The sequence below is a fragment of the Salvia miltiorrhiza genome, chromosome 4 (assembly GCF_028751815.1).
Source record: "Salvia miltiorrhiza cultivar Shanhuang (shh) chromosome 4, IMPLAD_Smil_shh, whole genome shotgun sequence".
NCBI classification, from domain to species: domain Eukaryota; kingdom Viridiplantae; phylum Streptophyta; class Magnoliopsida; order Lamiales; family Lamiaceae; genus Salvia; species Salvia miltiorrhiza.
The window spans coordinates 40602695-40626690 of NC_080390.1; the positions used below are offsets into that span (position 1 = coordinate 40602695).

A 23996-nucleotide genomic window follows, 5' to 3' on the forward strand; every position below is an offset into this window, starting at 1 on the left:
TGAGATCGAACTCAGGAAAGATCGGATACGAGGACGAGGCGTACAGTATGAGGTACAGAGATACCCTAGCAGATTTTCAAACACATGTTCATAGACTATGAAAGGATGAAAGCCTTATGGTTGTTGTTGAAAATAACACAAACAAAAGTCATAAAGAGCTGCATTAGTCGTAAAGAGGAGCTGCATTAGTCATAAAGAGAAGCTGCATTTATTTTACATGAGAAATATTTACCAAGGATCCCTTAATAATAGGGATCCTGGTATGACTTTAAGATATGTAATGTATTATAAATAGACCATTGCATACTTCAGAAATAATAACAAAAGAGAGAAACAATTTTCAGTGTTTATCTCTCCACCATGATGATATCATTTCTTAACATGGTATCAAAGCAGAATTCGATCTTAGGAACTCAGAAATATATCATCATTGTTCCAACCTTTTCTCTAACCTTTTCTTCACCAAAACAGTAGCCAAATCCTTTTCATTCTTAGCCTGAAAAAAATCAAACAGAATGTCAGGGGAAATCCCAATTACAGAAACCAAAAATTCTTCAGAAGAGTTAACTCTTCAAATTGCAAATCTAGTTCGAAATTCAGAAAATGTCATTCTGGGATTCAAACTAGATGGGAACAATTATCCCTTATGGTCTCGTCTTATGAAAGTAGCCATCGGGAGCAGGGGAAAATCCAGCCATATTACTTGGCAACCACCACCACCACAAGAAACCGATTCTGACTACTACAAGTGGGAAGAATCAGATTTGTCAGTTTTCTCATGGCTCATACAAAACATGGAAGGAAAATTAGTTACTAATTTCGCACAACATCAAACAGCGAAGGCTGTATGGGACAGCCTATCGGTGACTTACGGGAGTGGAGCCGATCCGTTTCAGCTCTACGACTTAGAAGTAAAAGCCAACAAAGTAAACCAGGGTCAACTTACTTTGGAGGATTACTGGAATGAGCTTCAAAGAATTTGGCTCACCATCGACCGGAGGGAACCGAATCCTCTCGGCTGCTGTGAGAAAGGAATCAACAAATATAGGGAACTTATCGCCAATCGCCGCCTGTACCAATTCCTCTCCGGATTGGATACCAAATATGCTGCAATTAGAAGAGACATCCTCAAAGAGACGCCCATTCCCTCAGCCGAATCGGCGTTCTCAAAAGTTAGACGAGAGGCCGCCCGGCTACAGATCTTACAACCGGCAACCAACTCCACCGAAAATACCGGCTCATCATCGGGAGAAATAGGGGCTGGACTCGCTTTCTCCCGCTACCAATCTGGAACACAAGGCCGACCACCACACGCTGCCGGCACCACCGGCGGCAGAGGTCCCGGCATATCATCATCAAAAACAAAAGACAAATCCAAGCTTGTTTGCACTCACTATGGACTGACGAGGCACACCAAGGAGGGATGTTTTCGCCTCATAGGCTATCCCGAATGGTGGGAAGCAAAAGGGAAGGCAACGGCCGGCGGTGATGGCCGAGGAACCGCCGGATCGGCGGTAGCAGTGGGTAGTGGCGAGAATTCCGAGAGAGGAGGGGAAGAAAATGCGACCGGTTACCCGACTGCCGGCGGCTCCGTCAGCGTAGATGGCAGAGATGGCCGAAGATACAACAATTCGGCTGTTACCGGCGCCTTTGCCGGCGTTAATGGCCGAACAACCGAGAATTTTCATGAAGGCGGAACCAAGGGAGAGAAAGTGGCGTGGGGAATCGGTCAAATGGAGGAAAAGGAGTGGAAATCGGTCAAAGGGAGGCAAGAGGCGCATGATTTAGGTATAGGGTTTGATGATTTTTCATCAAACCCTCCCATTTTTACCTTATCTCATTTTAAGTCCCCTATTTTCAGTAAATTACAAAAGAAACCCCATTCTTTTGAGTCTAGTCCCTCAAGTTTATGGAAATCCCAAAATGAACCCCATGTTATTAAAAACAGCCCAACAGTTATGCCCAACTCAATTTTTGACCCTAAACTATCTGAAAATTCGAAAATAACCCCTACTGCATGTCAAGTGTCAAATAAACAAGTCAGTAGAAAAACAAATTGGATTTTTGATTGTGGGGCTACAGACACTATGACTTTTGACAAATCAGATATACTTGAGTCATCAAAATCCTTTAGAACTCATGTACAAACTGCTAATGGTGACTTAACTCAAGTAGTCGGAGCCGGAACTATAGAAATCTCCCCAACCTTGCGATTATCCAATTGTCTATATGTTCCGTCCCTATCTCATAAGTTGTTGTCAATTAGTCATGTTACTAAAGAACTCAATTGTACCATGCTGATGCATCCTCACTTCTGTTTTCTTCAGGATATCAGGACGGGGGAGATTATTGGGCGTGGTACTGAGAAAAATGGACTGTACTATGTGGATGAGATTGCTCAAAAAGGCAATGTGATGCTGGCTCACGGAACTGCAAACCGGGATGCTTGGCTTTGGCATCGTCGGTTAGGACATCCTTCCACGGGATACCTTAAACTTTTATTTCCAAAGTTAATCCAAAATGATACTCTTTCTTGTGAGACTTGTATCTTAGCTAAGAGTCATAGACAATCTTTCAAATCAAATGATACACAAATGAACTCTATTTTTTCTTTAGTACATTCTGACGTTTGGGGTCCTTCACCCGTGGTCGGGGGACAAGGTTTTAAATATTTTCTGTTATTTATTGATGATTGCACTAGGATGACATGGGTATATTTTTTAAAACACAAATCTGAAGTTTTTGAAAAATTTACTCATTTTCATACTATGGTTCAAACTCAGTTTCAGAAAAATATTCAAACCCTTAGAACTGATAATGGGGGGGAATTTGTTAATAATTCCATGAAAACATTTTGTCACAAAAAAGGGATTATTCATCAAACTACTTGTCCCCACACTCCTGAACAAAATGGAGTTGCCGAAAGAAAAAAACGAATTTTACTTGAAATGACTCGTTCTATGATGATTGAGTCTCATGTTCCCTCCTCGTTTTGGCCTGAGGCCGTGGCAACCTCGGTTTACCTTGTCAACCGTCTCCCTACTAGGACTCTTCAACTTAAAACCCCATTACAAAAATTGTCTACCCTGGCCTTCATACCTCTTGCCCTTACACTTCAACCACGGGTCTTTGGGTGCTCTGTTTTCGTTCATATTCCTAAACATGAACGCACCAAACTCTCTCCTTGTGCAATCAAGTGTGTGTTTGTAGGATATGGGATTAATCAAAAAGGATATAGGTGTTATAATTCCAAAACCCGTCAAATCATCACCACCATGAATTGTGATTTCCTTGAAACTGAATATTTTTACAATAACCACCTTACCAGTCAGGGGGGAGAGTGAGAATGAGATTGACTTGTTAAGTTGGTTACCAATGCCAAACAGCCCGGAAGCAGATCCAACAGAAAAAGTTAACCTTGCCACAGAGCAAACTCCATCCACTCCTGTACAAAGTCCGCCTCCTCAGTCAATATCTCCTCCGCCGCTGATATCTGAGGTAATAATCCCTGAACTTACAACTGAGATTTACGGTTTCACTGATCATATGTCTCAAGATGTTGAAAGAAATCAGGGAGAGAATCAAGATGTTGAAAATGATCAGGAGGAGAATATAACAAATGAAGGTACAAAGGGATATATCCTACCACCCAGGAGTACTCGGGGTATCCCTCCCAAGAGGTATACTCCGGAAAAGTCTGGAAAGAATTCTCGATATGCAATTGGGAATGTCGCTAAAGGAAACATATCCAAAACAGCTGCAACTTATGAGGCAGCCCTGTATGATGAAGAAATACCACAAACAGCAGAACAGGCTCTGAAAAGTGAACACTGGAGAAATGCCATGAAAAAGGAGATAAATGCTTTAAACAGAAATCATACATGGGAGAAATGCAGACTGCCAAAAGGAAAGAAGACTGTGGGATGTAGGTGGGTCTTCACAATAAAAAGAAAACCTGATGGATCCATTGAGCGATACAAAGCTCGATTGGTCGCAAAAGGATACACACAGATGTATGGAATCGACTATGAAGAAACCTTCTCACCTGTTGCCAAGATGAATACTGTCAGAGTCCTTCTTTCCATCGCAGCAAACAAGGATTGGGATCTTCATCAGTTCGATGTCACCAATGCTTTTCTACATGGGGAACTAGAAGAAGATAGAGAAGTTTATATGGAGATTCCCCAAGGTTTTTCTGACGAGTTTGAAAGCGGTGAAGTATGCAGGTTGAGGAAAACCTTATATGGACTCAAACAGTCTCCCAGAGCCTGGTTTGGGAGATTCACAGCAGCTATGAAGAAATTCGGGTACCAGCAAAGCAATTCAGACCACACCTTATTCTTGAAGAAACGAGGTGATCTTATTTCTTGCTTAGTCATTTACGTTGATGACATGATCATAACAGGGGATGACTTAGAAGAAATCCAGAAGTTGAAAGCGAATCTTTTCAAAGAATTTGAAATGAAGGACCTTGGGAGACTAAAGTACTTCCTCGGGATCGAAGTACTCAGATCGAGGAAAGGGATTTTTATCAATCAGAAGAAGTATACTCTTGATCTTCTTGCAGAAACTGGAATGCTAGATTGCAAGCCAGCTGAGACGCCTATGACTGTCAATCATGGGCTACAGATTGTGGAAGGAGCTCAGTTAGCCAATCGTGGACAATATCAGCGTCTAGTAGGGAAACTCATCTATCTTTCCCATACTCGACCGGATATTGCATATGCTGTTGGGGTTGTGAGTCAATTCATGCACCAACCACAAATGGATCACATGGAGGCTGCACTGAGAATCGTAAGATACTTGAAAGGAACCTTCGATTATGGTGTGCTATTCAAGAAGACTGAACACCTCGAGGTACAAGCTTACACAGATGCTGACTGGGCTGGAAACCCAGTGGACAGGAAATCAACAGCGGGATACTTTGCATTCATCGGAGGAAATCTTGTCTCATGGAGGAGTAAGAAACAAAAAGTAGTGGCACTCTCAAGTGCAGAAGCAGAATTAAGGGGAATCAAGAGTGGGCTGACTGAAATTCTCTGGTTGAGAAGGCTGCTAATGGAGTTAGGTCTTCATCCAACAAAAACATGCCAAATGTTCTGTGACAACAAAGCCGCCATCAGCATATCTGAAAATCCGGTGCAACATGATAGAACCAAACATGTTGAAGTTGATAGGCACTTCATCAAAGAGAAGATCGAAGGAGGGATCGTGACCCTACCCTTTGTCAGATCCGAAGATCAACTCGCTGACATCTTAACCAAAGCTGTGAACTCCAAAAGTTTTTCAGAAGTTCTTGGCAAGTTGAATATCGGGAATCCCGTTACTCAACTTGAGGGGGAGTGTTGAAAATAACACAAACAAAAGTCATAAAGAGCTGCATTAGTCGTAAAGAGGAGCTGCATTAGTCATAAAGAGAAGCTGCATTTATTTTACATGAGAAATATTTACCAAGGATCCCTTAATAATAGGGATCCTGGTATGACTTTAAGATATGTAATGTATTATAAATAGACCATTGCATACTTCAGAAATAATAACAAAAGAGAGAAACAATTTTCAGTGTTTATCTCTCCACCATGATGATATCATTTCTTAACAGTTGTTACTAGACTGGATGGCATCGTGCACCTAGTCCCCGTGCTACCAATCGAGTGGTAGGATTGAGCAAGGAAGAAAGCCACTCAATATGATGGGACATGTTGTCTTGAGCATTGGACCCACAGGAGATGAGATTTGTTACAGATACCCAGATTTTCTATGCGGATCTAATGACCGGATGCTTGTTTTCTACCAGAGACTCTAGAAGAGTGTAGTAGATATCGAGTCGATCCTTGAGTATCAGTTACCAAAGATGATAAAATGATAAACGATAATGAGGATGAGAAGTAGCCGAGGATGGCTAGAGTTGATGAGGATGAGAAGAGAAGTCGATGTAGGCTAGAGCTAAGGATGATCTTGAGAGTATGCGCGGTACACCCTCGTTTTTGATTAGTTGCAATTACATTGCGATGTATATAACTTACTTAGGAGATATTGGTACTTGAGATTTTGACATGATGATAGATAAGCATGCGAATATAGTACCCTACTGATGTTAAATAGATGGATGTTCCTAGTGTGCTAAAGTAGCAACTAGATGAGTTGACTGGTAGCAGTTACCGTAGGAGGTCCAGACCGAGACATAGTACTATTAATGGTGTCGGTTTAGAAGGGACATTACGATAGATACTATGGTTTTTGTAGGGTTTAAATAACCCCTTTATGTAAGCCCTCTAAAACGAGGCATTCTACTGATGGATATATTAGGTTGACCAGAGTGGTCTTTTTGTTAGCATTTCGTGAGTGCTTATTGCCTTACAGATGAATGTTAAGGTGACCGTGAGGGTTTCCTTAAAGTTGAGTTAGTAAATTGAACTTGAGTTTTGAGGATGCTTAGAGCGTTGGTCGAGTTGAGTTTTCCTTTTGTGATTTCAAAAATGCCTCAAAGATGTCATCAAGAGTGTGATGTGAAGGATAGGCGGGATAATACTCCGCCACCACCACCGCAACATGAGAGGAGAGTTGAAAAATATTGAACTTTCGAAACAAGAGTCTAGAACATATGACCCTGAGTTTAAGCTTTTAGCTTGCTGGTGTGAACTTAAGTTTTGTTATGTATAGTATGTTGAGGGTTTAGAAGACACATAATTTCCAAGTTCGGGATAGTATATCCCGTGTGACTGGGGAGTGATTATGTTGGACCTGGCCAGTCCGCATGATCCAAATCTCAGTAGACGTGTTTTGGGTTTATAAACCCACGTGTTTCAACTTTCGGTTGAAAAGCCAGATGGGTTCTTACTCTAGGTCATTTTTGTTCGACCTGGTAGTTACTTCATTCTACCCTCTGGTCATTCATTTGAGTCTCTTGAACAATTTGTTTTGATGTCGTTCTAGGATTGAACCCTTACAACTTTTGAGTTATCCTAGTAGATTCTTTTAATGTATAAGACTAGTGAGAGGCACGTCAGAGGACTTTAACACCTGAGCAACTGGTAGACTATACTTGAGAACAATTGAAGACTACTCTTGAGAAGTATGTACCGAGGAGTACAGTAAGCAGCGAGAGGCTGATTATCGAAGTTTGATGCAAGGAAAGAAATCGGTTGTAGAGTATAACCGAGAATTCTGTGAGCTATCACGATTTGCTCATCAGAAGATGGATACTGATGAAGAGATGTCTGAGTTTTATGTGCCGGTTTAAGGCAGGACTTTAAGGTAGTATGGGCAAGTTATTAGATGCACTAGTTAGAATCCTGTTTATTACAGGAGCCTCGCATTCGTTAATTGTTTGAAGCATGTTACCTTCAAACTCGAACCAAAACAAGCTAGTCCCGAGTTGAGAGTAATCACTCCTGTAGGAAGAGCTACTACAGTTTCTCACATGATTTCTAAATTAGAGTTGAGTTAGGATCACTAAAGATGAAAACAAGAACCTTGCACTTAATGCCTATGTGGAACGTAGACATTATTCTAAGGATGGACTGGTTAGCAGAGAACTTTGCCCCGATTGATTGTAAGAAGAGACAGATAACTTTTCAACCACCTGGGAAGGAACAGACATGTTTTCACGGCATTGATAGAAAGAAGAGAGTTCCAATCGTTTCGGCACTTCAGGCGTCGAAATTGGTAAAGAAGAAAGGAGCATAAGCTTACCTAGTTTACTTGAATGATGAAGGATAATCAAGTAAAAAAAATAAACTTTGAGGATGTAGCAGTGATAAGGGAATATAGAGATGTATTTTCCGAGGTCTTACCAGGATTGCCACCAACAAGACAGTTGGAGTTCACTATCGACCTAGAACCTGGATCAGCACTAGTGTCGAAGGCACCCTATAGAATGGAGCCTAAGGAGCTACAAGAGCTGAAGATTCAGCTACAAGAATTGCTCGAGTTAGGTTTTATTAGACATAGTGTATCCCCGTGGGAAGCACCAGTCATTTTTGTCAAAAAGAAGGATGGCACGTTGAGAATGTGCATAGATTATCGAGATCTGAATAAATTGACACTGAAGAACAAATATCCTTTGCCGATGATAGATGACTTGTTTGATCAATTACGAGGAGCGAGTTTTTCTTGAAAGTTGACTTGAGATCATATTACCACCAGTTCAAATTTTGACAGAATGATATACCTAAGACAGCTTTTCAAATGAGGTATGAGCACTATGAGTTCATAGTTATGCCATTCGGTTTGACGAAGGCACCAGTAGTTTTTCATGGATCACATGAATCGAGTGTTCCATCAATAACTGGATAAATTTATCCTAGTTTTCATAGATGATATTCTCATCTATTCGAAGAATGAGCAGGAGCGCCAAAACATTTGAGAACGATGTTGGAAACGCTAAGAGTTGAGAAGCTTTTTGCCAAATTCACCAAGTGCGAGTTTTGGTTGAACGAAGTAACTTTTCTAGGACATATTGTATCATCCGAAAGAATTAAAGTTGACCCCGTCAAGGTACAAGTTGTACATGAGTGGAGATCACCAACTACGCCTAACGAGATTCGCAACTTTTTAGGCTTAGCAGGATACTATCAGAGGTTTATTGAAGGATTTTCCATGATAGCAAGACCGAGAAAAGAAGCTAAGTACAATTGGAAAGAGGAGTGTAAAGAGAGTTTTTAAGAGCTTAAAGGAAATTGACTACAACACCAGTGCTGCTAGTCCCGGAAATGGATAAAGAGTATACCATCTACACAGATGCGTCAAAGAATGGGCTAGGATGTGTTTTGATGCAAGAAGGAAGAGTTACAGTCTATGCATAACGATAACTTAGACTCCACGAGATACATTATCTAACGCATGATTTAGAGCTTGCAGCCGTTGTGCATGCCCTGAAAATTTGGAGACATCATCTCTACGGAGTTAGATGTGAGATTTTCACGGACCACAAAAGTTTGAAATATTTTTTCGAGCAGAAGGATATTAACATGAGGCAAAGGAGATGGCTCGAATTAGTAAATGATGTTGACTGCAACATTAATTATCACCCTGGCAAGGCCAATGTAGTAGCCGATACATTGAGCCGGAAGGTCTCGTCAAAGTTTGGATGTCTTCTCACGAGAGAGAATGAGCTTATAAAGGACTTTGACAAGATGAGGATAGAGATGATAAAACCACCAGGGACGATAGCGAGTATTGTTGCGACGATGCCTAGTTTGAGGAAAATGGTGATTGAAGCACAAGGAAAGATGAGACAATGAACAAGTTACGAGAAAGGATAAGAGCATGAGATCTCAAGAGTTACCAAAAAGCATCAGACAATGCTATTTTATTTGAGGGGAGAATATGCATTCCCCGCGATGATGAACTTAAGAATACGATCATGAGTGGGACTCATGACACGCCTTACACCGCCCACCCAGGAGGCACAAAGATGTATCAGGTTGTGAAAAATAGATTTTTGTGGGACGGAATGAAATGAGACATAGCTTCGTTTGTAGAGCGATGCTTAGCTTGTCAGCAAGTGAAAGCATTACACCAACGACCCTATGGGAAGTTAAAACCGTTGGAGATTCCCGAGTGGAAATGGGATCACATAGCAATGGATTTTGTGATAGCTTTACCGAAAAGTCAAAGAGGAAATACAGCAATTTGGGTGATTGTAGATCGACTAACAAAATATGCACATTTCATACCGATCCTAATCGCGTATGGACCAGATAAGTTAGCACAATTGTATGTTCGTGACATTATAAGATTGCATTGAGTACCAGTGTAGATCACCTCAAAAAAAAAATTACATCACGTTTTTGGATGAGTTACAGAAAGAGTTGGGTACAAGGATGAATTTTAGCATAGCAGACGATAGAAGATATGATAAGAACTACTATCCTTGATAGAGGAGTAAATCGGGATAATGTGTTGCCACTAATTGAGTTTGCATATAAGACGTGAGACAAAGTTTCGAGATAGGAGACAAAGTTTTTTTTGAAGGTTTCACCCTCAAAGGGGATGAATAGATTTGGAGTTAAAGGACAGCTTAGACCCAGAGTTATAAGTCCTTACGAGATATTGCAAAAGATAGGTCCAATAGCGTATAGGTTGGTTTTGTCACCTAGCTTTGGAAATGTGCATAACGTGTTTCACGTGTCACAATTGAGAGGATATATATTTTCGGCAATTGAGTTATGAAGAGAGACCTCAGATGATGTTAGATCATAAAATTCGGCAATTGAGTAATAAGTCGATTGCATTGGATAAGGTCCAATGGAGATATGATAGTTAAGAAAGAAGTGGAAAGAGAGCTTGAGGATAAGATGTGAGAGAAGTACCCGATACATTTACAAGAGGTACAAATTTCGGGACGAAATTTATTTTAAGGGGGAAGGTATGTAATACCCGGGCTTTTGATGACGTGTTTAATTGCTTAAGTTTGAGTAAGTAGGGTATAAGATCCCTTGTTTGATTACTTTGTATAGAGATGAGGAGTTATATGAAGTTTTGTTGTTATATTTTAAAGATGTTGAGATGTTCTTTTGATGATGTGAGGATGATGTGTGATTTTATATCCGTAATTGAGTTTGAGTATTTGAATAATTCGAGATAATTATTTGAATGAGAACGGTGAACTCGGAAGTGAGATCTGAGTCCGTTAAGACGTTTTTGAAATTTTTGACTTTTTGACGATGAATAGTAAAATACTGCTATTTCGTCTTTTTGTCGACTTTCAAAATCTTACGTGCATGTCGTCGAGAAATATTCTTAATTTTTCGATACGAGTCCAATAATGAAAGTTTTTATTTTTGGACGACGAGTGAATAGTAAATCGGGATTTCTCGATAAACGAACCGAGCTCGTTTATCAGAATTTCGAGAACGAGCTTGCGTTTTCTATATTTATATAGAATTACGAGTGTAATGAAAGTGAGTAGGAGTTAAGAGGGTGAGTAACGAAGAATGTGGGTAATTAGTCGTTAAAACGAGACGAAACGGGATATTTAACGACTAACGGGTTAATATCTTAAATATCTAAGGCTACCCCACCAAAACTGAAAGATATTATGGACTAGATTAGGATATATTTGATATATTCTAATACTAAGTAAGACAGTTCAAGTGTGAATTCCTTAGTCGTAATTGTTGACTCAAGTGTGAATTCCTTAGTCGTAATTGTTGACTAAGGAAGACAAGACAATTTAGAATTGTCTTCTTCGCTTATAAATAAGGGAGCTTGGTCTTACGAATCGATATATGAAAATATACGAAAACATTAGCTTAGAGCTTTTGACTTCCGATTTGAGCACCGAGACGAGCGCCGATCATCTTTTCGATCACGTATCTAAGTAGGTAAGATCTCTACCTACGTTTTGATGGTTTTCTTTTCGATTTTCGTCGACGTCGAAAAACGTCGATTCTCGACTTTATTTTGAAACGACGTCGGATCGTCGTGAAATTTTAGTATGTTGTTCTTGGGTAGATGTTGAGCATGTTTAATGAAGGGAGTAAGAACGGAACGAACCGTAGCTATGAAATCCATGAGGGCAGCCCCGTTTTTCACATATTAGCTTGTCTTTCGATTTTTGTTTGATCGTTTTGACTTGATATTTGTGCTTAGGGGTATGCTAGAATCGATATATATTAAATTCGTATTTTTCCAAGCACGAAAATTGTATAAATTTTTAGAGTATGATTATTTAAATTCGTGAAGTTTGAGACGTTGCATAATGAATATTATTGCGTATATGTGTTCTACGATATCACATGAGCATGCTAATTGATTTACAATTTATGGATGATAATTGTTCAACGAAATTAAAACTGGAATTCTGTCAAAATTTTACAGCAGTTTCAAGCTTATGTTTCGATGAGTTTTCATTGCTTGATGGCTCTGAAATTTTAGTATGTTTATCTATGATATGTGTATTTCGTTTCTGCAAAATTTCATGTCTTTTGGATGATGTTTGCTATTTTAAAGATATTTTGAAAAATCCTTGACAGAATCTGTCAACTATTGGTAGACTTCACAAAAACGTTTATATCTATTAATCCATGAAGGATTTTGCATCACCGTTTTTTTTAAACGAAACTAGACTTCAATACTTTTCTAAAAACATAAGATTTCGATTTTTATGACCTCTGAAACAGAGCAGTTTATTATTTCAAAAATGCCCTGTTCTGCTGTCATATTTGTCCAACAGTAAAAGTGTATGAGTTTCATTGTTTATTTGGCAGATCATATGAACGTTTTCTCTTGTGAAAATTTAACCAAATCTTCAAGGATACCTTTAGTTTTGGATGATTAAATTTGATGGAATTTTATTAAGGTTTGCCTTGGTTTCTAATGGCCTAAACAAAATTGGCAGAAACTGTCAATCTTTGACAGCCTGCACTAAAAGAGCAATATCTCCAAAAACCTTTAACCTTTTTGGTTAACTACCATTTTTAGAGTGAACTACACTTCATGAAGTTTTTGAGATCAATTGGTATGATAGTTTATGATGATTGAGTTGGTTGTTATGAATTTTTAAAGATGACACAAAAACAGCAAAACTTTCTAGAAAACAACTTGATTATATTTGTTTTGATGGATGATACGATATGACTAAATGGTGTGAGTTGTGAGAGTTATGATTAACGCACATAAATGTTGGTATCTGACACTCGAACAATTGGTGTCGAGTATAAATGATAGTTTACTGATAAAGAGTTTTGATGATTTTGAATTGTTTGGTTTGCGTTGAAAAGATGTCAAGATGTTAAGTTTTGAGTCGAGAGACGAGTTCACGTAGTGAGATTCACGCGTTGAAATCTCGTGGCTGACATTATATATGAATAGGTCATGCCGAAATTTTTAGTGAAATCAGAATTTGAGCATAGTCAATTCTTGTTGACCCGTGACTCAAATACATGCCTAATGGAAAGTTTAACTTTCTAATCGGTTAATTAGACGAGATGAGAGCGAATAGATCTGCTAAGAAAGTGGACTTTTCGATGTGTTAAATATTTCTTTTAATTGAAGCGCTGCTAATTATAACATAAGGATGTTATAATTAATGAGTAATGACGAGAGATAATAATTGTTATATTGATTAACAATCAAGAGAGATGAACATTAGAGATACTAATGTTTCATAAAAGAGATTAGATTATTAATCGAGGTTTCTTTTATAACTTCTCACCAATTCTTCATAACGATGAAGGTCCTTTTGGGAAGTAACGACTTGAGGGAGAGAGTGACGTTACTCATTGATACAGAGACACAACGAGGTGGGCATTACTTTTACTATACGTATATAGAGATCCCCTGCGTGTCGTAGGCCTCTTATACGAATGAATGCATGAGATGATTTAACTGTTAATTTCAGTTTCATATATATATCAAATGAGTTTAAATGTTACGTTCAAGCAAGTTATTTCATGACAAAATCTTTGAGTTAAAGTTATTTCAAGTATTGTCTTGCCATAAAATGTTTAAATTTTAGTATGATATCTATCTGCTTTGGCTTTGCCAATGATGCAATCGAATTCGGGTCCTGAGCAGTTGATAGCTATCCTGCCAGGGCTAGTGTACACCAGTGACCGTGAGTCATCTAGCGGGTTGGCCGGTCAAGTGACCGTGAGAGGTGGCCACCTCTCCGGCACACAGTTTCAGATATGATAGATTACAAAAGAACTTAGTCTGATCAGACGAACTTTAAGAATCACAAATGAACTTAGTAAGCTTGGGCCTTTTTAGCGAAAAACTCCCTTGCTGTACTGATTATGATGGCATGACAATTTATAGTTTTGAAGCATGTATTTTTTATACCTAGGCATATGTGCCCACTGAGTGCTTTTGTACTCAGCCCTGCATATGTTTTCTAAATGTGCAGGTTGAGCTGATGTGATGATGGTGCTGCAATGAGCGGAGTCTCCAGGGTTGTTAATAAATAGTTAACCTGTCTAGAATATGTCTTCATACATATGTCTAGCTACTTTCCGCTGCAAGATGTTGTTGATGTTATAGTATGTTATGTCATACTTTGAGTCTTAAGAGAATGGTTTCATACGATGTATAACTTGATTAATGATATTAATTAAGTTTTATGCTGTCTTTCATAGACTGTTTTCAATTGAGTATTAATGAATAAAAAAAAAATACGAGTTTTATTAAGATGAGTAAGTTTTACGGCTATAAATGACGCCCCTTTTCTTCCCCTTCTTCTTTAACCCCATCCCTAGTCGTGGATCACTCGGCCTAACTATCCCTAGTTAGGGCGGGCTGTGACAGAAGTGCCCCCAATATCTCAACCATTTCATCCGCATAGTTGGGGTTAGTTTGCGTGAAATAGCTAAGTTCGTTCTCTGCGGCGCCGGAGAAGATGGAAGCACCGGCGGAGGTGAGGTTTTAGTAGTAATTTCTCGTATTTGTTGTACTTTGCGTAAATCTAATTTATGCACCGGCGCATAGTTGGATAATTTCTCTAATTTTTTTTGAGTTTATTTAATTTTTTTAGGTGTGTGTTGTTTAGTCTAATTTTTTTTATTTTAGCTTGGTGATGTTGATCATTCATTTTTTCTTGTGTTGTAGGCGTGTGTTGTGTGAGTTCTATTGATGGGCATTTTGTTTCTAATTTTTTTAAGTGAATTTGGATGCACATTATTTTTTTCTAATTTTTTTAAGTGAATTTTGAAATTCCAAATTCCCAATTCCAAAATTCCGATTTTTTGGAAGAATATAGCTCATACAATTATGTGCATAAAACAATGAAATTAGCGCATAGTTGAATGCGCAAACTATGCGCATTGTTTTTTCAATTATGCGCAAAGTTGAATTATGCGCAATTGAAATTATGCGCAAAGTTGAATTATGCGCAAAGTTGAATTGTCAAGTTTTTTCAATTATGCGCATAGTTGAAATTGAATAAGTTGAATGCGCAATTGAAGAAATTGAATGCGCATAGTTCACCAATTGCGCATAGTTCACCAATTGAATTTGAATTTTGCGCATAATTCACCAAATGCGCATAGTTGAAAGTTCAAATGTATGCGCAATGAAGAAATTGCGCATACAATGTTAATTGCGCATTGTTGTTGAATTTTGCGCATAATTCACCAATTGCAATTGAATTTTTCACAATTAACATTGTATGCGCAATGAAGAAATTGCGCATACAATGTTAATTGCGCATTGTTGTTGTTATTGTTTTATTTTCTTTTTGTCATAAAACTTGATATTTAAATATTATTTGCTTTGTAACAGGGGCCTCTTACTCTGAGGAGACCGAGCACTATCAATGTAACGTCCGACGTGGGCACTTATTACAAAATCAAGTATTTAGAAATGGTTAAGAGAATTTTAATAGGAAAAGGTGGTCAAGGACTATTAGATAGATTTTTAAATGGTTGTTTTGGACATTTCTTGGATTGGAATCCTGGTCCAAAATGTGCAATGGCCGTGCATCATTTAGTGTCTCGTCAAATTAAGTCGAACGAGGATGGTTTATATTTTTTATTGAATAATACCCGGGTGCATTTTTCTAGGAGAGATTATGCTTTGGTGACTGGTCTTAAATTTGGTGATTTTAATTTTGATATGTCACGTAATCATGATTTGGATGAAGTGGAAGTGTTCACGAAATTTAGTGATGGTTAGACGCATGTTAAAGTGTCTTTTATCGTTGATCTTTTTGATAACTTTACAATTAATGATAAGGATGGAAGTTTACACCTGAAGATTGCCTACATTATAGTCCTATATGGAATGCTGGTAGGTTACGAGACCGATAAATCAATTGAAAATTGGGTTTGGGCGTTAGTGGATGATCTTGATGCATTTAACCAATTTCCGTGGGGGGAGTATAGTTATAATTTGTTGTGTCGAAACATAACAAAGTGCAAGTCAAAAGAAAAATATAAATTCTTTGGACCTGTTTGGGCGTTGCACGTGTGGTCGCTTGAGATCATGCCCGACTTTGGTAATGTGGTTGGCAAGTGTGTTGCTGAGTTTGCTCACCCTCGATGTTTGAAGTGGAAGTTTCGGAGTAGACCGGGTAGGAAGGATTTACAGTCCTTTTTCGAGAAAGAGGTACTAAGTGCTTATTCTATAAGTATTTATTTTATATGTGAGTTGTTATATTAAATTGGTTTATTTGGTTCTTTTAATTTGTTTAATTAAAAGAAAATGACATTATAATGTTATTAATTTGTGAGTTGTTTTAATGATTTGTTGGGCATTAAAATGTTTTTAATCAATTTATATGTAAGGATAAATATTTTAATAAGCATTAACCGAAGCTATTCCTTCTATTTAAATTGAATGCGCATTATGAATGCGCATAGTTTAATTTTTTTAATCATTTTATATTTAAGTATAAATATTTGAATAAATGCTTATTAATGCTTTTCTTTGTTTTAAATTGTTTTTCTTATTAATGCGCATAGCTTATTAATGCGCATTATTAAATTGAATAAATTGAATGCGATGCGCATAGTTTAAACTATGTGATGCGCATAGTTTAAACTATGCGCATTTCTTCTATTTAAAAACTATGCGATGCGCATAGTTTAATTCAATAAAAATGCGCATAGTTTAATTTTATAACAATGCGCATTATTAATTTCTTCGCATTAGTCCTATTCCCAAATAAGGATAAATGCTTATTAATTTCTTCTATTTAATTTATTCTATTTCGAAATAAGGATAAATTGCTTATTAATTTCTTCTATTTCGAAAGCTACCCGCATAGTTTAATTTTATAACTATGCGCTTATTAATGCGCATTATTAAACTATGCGCTTTTTGAATCATTGTATCTCTAAGTATAAATATTTTAGTAAATATTAATCTAATGGAATATCTCCAAGTATAAATATTTTAATGGAATCTAATGCTATGTTGCGCATTTTACTTAACTTTCTTATAATTATATATTGCTCATTTTGTTTGTTTGATTTATTGGGCATTTTTTTTTGAAAGAGGTACTTTCTTCCATTTAATTGCTGAAATGTGGCGCCATAAGTAATTAACATAATTCAATCATATATTGCATAATTAATGTATTTTTATAATTGGGCATTTATGTAGGAGCAAGAGAGATTGGAGTTGGTCCCAGATGAATTTGAAGTCACCACTATGTACTACTTGTCTACCGTTGGAATTTATATGGGGCACAGTATAACGAAGGCCATAATCAGTATTTTCAGGACATCCCTATCCAAGGTGAAGAGCCAGAACAAGAATATGAAGTGCCATTGCATGACACCATTGTACAGGAGGAATAAGTGTCTCTGCATGATATACCTATTCATGCGCATGATTTGCCCGCGACAGGGATGGATAGACGGGCGCGGAGTTCATCCTCCCGTGGAGGGGGTTCTCGTGGACGAGCTAGGGAAAAGCGTGTTAGGCCACCTACTACATCTTCATCCTCTAGTAGCGGCGATCATAGTAACCGACCTGTAGACCGTGCCTATCTAGATGCCACTGTGAGGAGGATGGAAGAGGCACATGAAGAGAGATTGAAGCGGCATAGCGAATCTATAGAGGCACGGGTGAAGAGGACTTTGAAGGAGTTTTTAGTGGAACTGAAGGGATTTTTAAGTTGTAAGAGTGTTCAAGCTAGGGATGTACATTCCCCTGCTCCTCGACCTACACCGGCATCCGAGGCAAGACATTTTGATGATATACGAGACGAGGGTGCCGAGGAAGGCGATGATATACGAGACAAGGGTGCCGAGGAAGGCGATGTTCCTCGTGATGATAATGTGACACAATCGCCATATGTTCCACAGTTTACTCAGTTTGAGTGTGGGAGCACATCTTTTTTGGGCACTGATGCCGAGATCCCTCATTTCTCCAACCCAATTGATCAAATGAGAGCATGTTTTGATTACATGGGAGAGGTACAAACTTAATTATAATTTAGAAATCCTTTTTCTTATTTTATATTCTTATTTCCATTTTGTTGGTAATTGAATAGGAGATGGTTAGTTTTGGAGAGCCCTCCCAACGCATTGAGACGGCGGTATTGCCCCGTAGAAGTACACGTCAGAGATTCCCATCTCAACAGTTGGAGTCCCCGTATGCTGCATCTGGAGGGAGAAAATAACCAAGTCAAAAGAAAGAAACAAAAATAAACAATGAAAACAATGCAACACAATCAAATGCCTAAAGCCTTCCCCGGCAACGGCGCTAAAATTTGACTCATCCTAAAACACCTAACGGATGGACTCGAATTTATACGAGGTCGTCCTAGGGCGGTAAGGTGACTCAAGTCGTCTCACAAGAAAGGCTTAGCAGGGCTTTAATCGTATTGCTCACAAGAAACTGAAATGAAATCTAAACACTCTAATCGGGTAATTGGGTCTGGCACTCTCTCTCTCTTTATATCTAGGCGTAATTTAATAAAGCTTGTAAAATTATCTAGTGCAGAATCAACGGGAAGCATATAAATCTATCTAGGCGAGATAAAAAGGAAGCAGATAAAGAACGCAGGAAGACTAATAAACCTAGGGTTCTAACTAGCAATCTAGAAAACGATAATTAAATCGACGATCAAGAACAACGATTATCTAGGCGGGATAAACGAATAAACAATTCATTGAGTAAACACGAAGCAACAATAATCTATGCAGAGGAAATAAACTACCATTCAATTCTAAAGAAAACATAAACAGAGTTCTTACAGCAAGAACGATCCGGAAATCCAATCCAACGTAATGCAAATCGACATTAGCTTTAATCTAACGAATCAAAAGATGTTTAAGATGTTTCTAACTATTCTAAACTAAGGGAAAACAAGGGAAAAACGTCTAGGAGGCTGTTGGGGTCGGAGATAGGTGAAAGAACCCTAAAATTCGGCTTTTAAGTGAGAAAATCGTAACTGCCGAAATTACACGGGCACGGCGGCCGCCGTGGGACGGCGCCGCCGTGGCCTGCCTTCGCTGATTGCTCCAAGGAGCTGCATGGCGCGCGCCGCGGGACGGCGGCGCCGTGGGCGGCGGCCGTGAGCTCTGCCTCCAAAACTGCTCCAACCGATGCCACAACGCTCAAAAACTCCTGAAACCTGCGCACGACAGTAAGACACCCAAATAGTCATCGAGCACGTGAAAAATAGAGCGACAAGGTACGAAACATGCTCAAATGCATAGCAGAAAGACACACAAAATCATCGCAAAATAGGGCTAAACACCATCCTTCGTCACTGCAACAAACAATATACCTTTGTTACGTCCCTTCAAGTGTGTGCCATCTACCACAATTACTGGCCTTAGGCACATAGTATATGCCAGTCTACATGAACCTAGTGCCACAAAAAGGTGCTTGAACCGACCACTAGCATCAATTTCCAAGTCTGTCAACGATCCTGGATTGCACGTCCTTAACATGTGTAAGTAGGCAGTGAGCAATGAATACGATTCTTTGTGCCCCCCATATATCATCTCAACGGCACCATTTCTTGCTCGAATTGCCACACTGTAACTGATATTCACACCATATTCCCGTTGTAGGTCGGCCATAATAGTCCTCGGCTTCACGATTTCACCATCCTCACGCATTTTCTTCGCAATATGTGCTGCGATGACTCGAGCATGGAACTTTCGCACACCAGTGTTTACCATGTCCCCAATGCAAGTATGCGCAGGCCCAAACTTGCGAATAAACCAAAATGATCCCTGCTGAGTGGCTCGTAATTGAAATGGACACCGATTCCGATATTTGCATTTGAAAGTAATCCTATCCAGGTCGGAATGAGGAATGATGAATTCTGCTCGATGTTCCAAATGCCACAAGCCAACAGCTAGCTTGAGAAGTTCTTTACTTTCGAATATCGAACCTTCAGTTAGTTCATCGGGATTTGGTATGTCAGCAAGTCTACCAGCAAAAAGATTCTCTGTAAAATCTTCTGGAATAATCGGAACTAACCAATTCCTCAACTCCTGCGATGCTTCTGGGCCTAAATCTTCAGACAGACCTCGTGGGTTTGTTTGCATTATCATCGCCATAAGCTCGCCAATTCCACCCTCACGGCGTATCCACGCAATATGCTCTGCAAATGTTCCATAATCCACTCGAGCTGACTCCCGCTCATCTGCTTCTTCTTCTTCCTCTTCATCATCCCCATCAGAATCTGTTGATGGGACGTACTCATCATCATCAACGTCATCATCCCCAACAGATCTCATAGTGTGATGATTCATGGTTGAATTAGGAGTTGAATCAGAAAACCAATCAAATCCTCTCATCTGGTCTACGATGGAATGATCGAATGAAGTGGAAGAAGAAGGTATATCCACTGAAGGTCGATACACTTCTTCCTGCGGTGGTGGAAAAGTGCTCTCTTTCAAAGTCACATAAACCTGTGGCTCGACCTCAGTCGTGCATAATCGAAAAAGTTGTTCATCGTTGCTTAACAGAGACCGGATCAGCCTACCACTTCGAGTTCTTGATAAATAATACAGATCGTAGCTTGGATTCAAAGAGTTGGCAACCAGATAATAGTCAATACTTTGTCTCAACTCCAAAATGCATATATTATCGGCTCGAATGTAACAAAATGTTGCACTCCCACCATTGTAAAGAATATCATTCCAATATCCTCCATAATTTACAATAATATTCTTCCACTCCGTCATCTAAAAAAACAAAGTTAACACAATACTCGTATTAGAAACTATGCGCAATAAAACTATGCTCAACTCAAACTATGCTCAATTCAAACTATGCTCAATGCTCAATATAATATACTCCGCTCAATAGATTACACATTTTCAACTATGCTCAAATTTAAACTATGCTCAATCATAAATACAAGCAATTTGCAATCATAAATACAAGCAACAAATTAAATTGCGAAACAATAAAATTCAACTATGCCCAATAAAATACCGTAAAGTTTTCAACTACAAAATTCAAGTAAATTGCAAGACCATAAAATTCAACTCTGCCCACAAAATTACGAAAAATATACATCGTTCCGATCAAGCTTTTCCTTGTAGTTTTTCTCAGCTCCCTTCCAATTTTTTTGTGTGTTCGTAGGTTGGAGAAATTATTTGATCTATTTTAACACATTCACCCAACAAATGAATGGTCAAAGAAATGTAACACATTTACCCGTGAACTACGTGTACCTTAATTGATTACCATTGTACATCAAATAGCTATACCTGTGAATATTGTACATCAAATAGCTGCTATACCTAAAAATATTCACGTGAAATTTGAATAAATTGTGTTAACATAGTACACTTTTAGAACTTTGCAGATAAGATTCTTCACGTGAAAGTGTAACAATTTATTCGAATAACTATTCACGTGAACTATGCGCAAGCCTTTAAAATATAATTTTAATTATATGCGCATAGTTTAAATTATGCGTGCGCATAGTTTAATCTAAGAAATTTGAACTATGCGCATAGTTTAAATTATGCGTACGCATAGTTCAATTGAAGAAATTTGAACTATGCGCATAGATTAAATTATGCGTGCGCATAGTTCAATTGAAGAAATTTGAACTATGCGCATAGATTAAATTATGCGTGCGCATAGTTTAATCTAAGAAATTGTTCTATTTCAATTGAATGAGCATAGTTATTGCGCATAGTTAAATTTTAAATATTAATGCGCATAGATGTAGTAGATGCGCATGTAGTAGATGCGCATAATTTAAAAACCATGCGCATAGTATCAATTTAACTATCCATGCGCATAGTTAATCTAAGAAATTAATCTAACTATTAATGCGCACAGTTAAATTTTTTAAATTAATTTTATATCTAAGTATAAAATATTAAATGCGCAGCTCAATTTTAATTACAATGCGCTTACCAATTTAAAAACAATGCGCATACCAATTATTATAAAATGCGCATACAATATTATATCAATTTTTATGATTTTTTCAATTTTTATTACACTATATGCGCATACCAATATAAACATGCGCATCTCAATTTTAAAATATTTATAAAACAATGCACAATTATTTATAAAATAATTAAATATAAACAATGCTCAAATTATTAACTATGCGCATATTATTAATGCTCAAATTAGTAATACAAACAATGCTCAAATTATTAACTATGCGCAAATTATTAACAATGCGCAACATATAAACAATGCTCAAATTACTAATACAAACTATGCGCTTCCATATAACTATGCGCAAAATACAAACTATGCGCTCCAATATTAACTCTGCGCATATTAATTGCGCAGAGTTTTCAGTATGAGTAAAGAATAACTAACGGAATCACACGCCCAATCATTCAGTACGTCGAAATCCACGCTGCAAATCACACTACCAATCATTACTCACAGCTTTTTTCAGGTGAGAAATATTAAATTAATACAATGGGTATGGGGTAAATCATTTTCAAAAAGTGGGTATATGGGAAATGTAGTTTGTAAAAGATGGGTATTTTAGATTTCCTCCCATATATAAAATCATATAAATACTTAAAGCTCAAATACTCTCAAATAATGAAGTAAAGTTTACACAATCAATACCACGTTACAACTTTTGTATTTGAGGAGAAATTACATTAATAACATTGGTAAGACCTTAATAATAATATTAGATGAGGGATAATAAGAAATCGACAATGCATTGCCCATAAAATCAAATGTGGTGTGCAAAACTAAATTCAAACGACTGATGAAGTAGACGCCAGAATTACATAAACAAAAGTAGAAATGGTCAATCACAAGGGACCCACAACCATAAGTTTCATTCATGAAAAGAAAAGTTTGTTAATTATATGGTACCGAACTTGTAGATGAAACCCACGTAATAATGCATGTCTACGGCGGAGGAGAATGTCCTCTGCATCCCCAGCCCCAACAACCTCCTTCGTCGCCACCTCCACTACCTCCACCTCCTCCTCCCCATCCCCATCCCCCACCTCTGCTGCTACCACCACCTCCTCCTCCACTGCCGCCACCTCCTCCTCCACCACCCCCCCCTACCGCCACTGCCACCTCCGCCTCGTCCCTCTCCATTTCCACTACCCGATCCATGGCCACTTCCATTTCCTCCTCCTCCACCACCTCCCCCTTTATGACCACCTCCACCCCCACCCCCACCCCCTCGACCACCTCCTCCTCCACCACCACCTCCTCCTCCTCTTCCATTGCTGCCACCTCCTCCTCCACCACCACCCCCACCTCCATTTCCACTACCCGATCCATGGCCACCTCCATTTCCTCCTCCTCCACCACCTCTCCCCTTATGACCACCTCCTCCTCCACTACCCCCTCCCTTACCATTACTACCACCAGATCCATGGTGACCTCCATTTCCTCCACCCCCATTACCATTTCCACCGCCACCTCCTTTTCCTCCACCACCCCCATTCCCGCCGCCAGATCCTTTTCCTCCCCCATTGCCGCTGCCACCTCCTTTTCCTCCACCACTACCACTTCCTCCTCCACCCCCATTCCCGCTGCCACCTCCTTTTCCTCCGCCGCTACCACTTCCTCTGCCTCCTCCACAACCTCCTCCACCATTCCCACCGCCACCTCCATTTCCTCCTCCTTGTCCACCCCCTCTACCACCTCCTCCACCGCGGCCGCCTCCATTTCCACCCCCTGCTCCACCAGTTCCGCCTCCGGATCCATGACTTCCTCCACCACCACCGTTGCCGCCTCCATTTCCACCCCCTGCACCACCACCACCACCATTACCTCTTCCCGAGCCCTTTCCACCTGGATGTCTCTTCCTATGCCCTCTCCCTCCGGCAGCTCCTCCAGTGCCACCGCCTATCTCATGCTTGCTATCAACGAAAGTCGCATTTGGCATCTGTGCATGAAGACCAATATCATTATGCACCTCGTCCCCATCCCCCCTAACCAAGTAAGGACTCAATGCAGCACTCAAACAAACACAAACACAAACACTGACAAATAACCCATAACCCATTTTCCTCGATGTTTCTCCACTTGAGAATATTCAGACAAACAAATTTCTAGCACTTTATATACACATTTCACTCTCAGATGGATACTGTCAGTTGCCAGCTTTTTCTAAA

The 23996-nt window shown here is 39.0% G+C and overlaps 2 protein-coding genes across 2 annotated transcripts; both read left to right on the forward strand.

Annotated features, from left to right (window-relative positions):
- Window positions 1-515: 515 nt before the first annotated feature.
- On the forward strand, window positions 516-3344 carry LOC131023434 (uncharacterized). Its single transcript, XM_057952974.1, has one exon. It carries the CDS (start codon window positions 516-518, stop codon window positions 3342-3344), a length of 2829 nt encoding a protein of 942 aa, XP_057808957.1.
- A 12342-nt stretch (window positions 3345-15686) lies between these two features.
- Window positions 15687-18073, forward strand: LOC131023435 (uncharacterized). The gene is made up of 4 exons (XM_057952975.1): window positions 15687-16050; window positions 17050-17158; window positions 17296-17867; window positions 17945-18073. The coding sequence occupies exons 1-4, from the start codon at window positions 15727-15729 to the stop codon at window positions 18071-18073; spliced, it is 1134 nt and encodes a 377-aa protein (XP_057808958.1). The 5' UTR covers window positions 15687-15726.
- Window positions 18074-23996: the final 5923 nt, after the last annotated feature.

Excerpts from the sequence above, each read along its gene's own strand:
- LOC131023434 (XM_057952974.1), top strand. The coding sequence starts at position 516 with ATGTCAGGGGAAATCCCAATTACAGAAACCAAAAATTCTTCAGAAGAG.
- LOC131023435 (XM_057952975.1), top strand. The coding sequence starts at position 15,727 with ATGCTGGTAGGTTACGAGACCGATAAATCAATTGAAAATTGGGTTTGG. Across the intron at positions 16,051-17,049 it reads AGTCCTTTTTCGAGAAAGAG|GAGCAAGAGAGATTGGAGTT; the intron begins GTACTAAGTGCT and ends GCATTTATGTAG. Across the intron at positions 17,159-17,295 it reads TATAACGAAGGCCATAATCA|GGATGGATAGACGGGCGCGG; the intron begins GTATTTTCAGGA and ends TGCCCGCGACAG.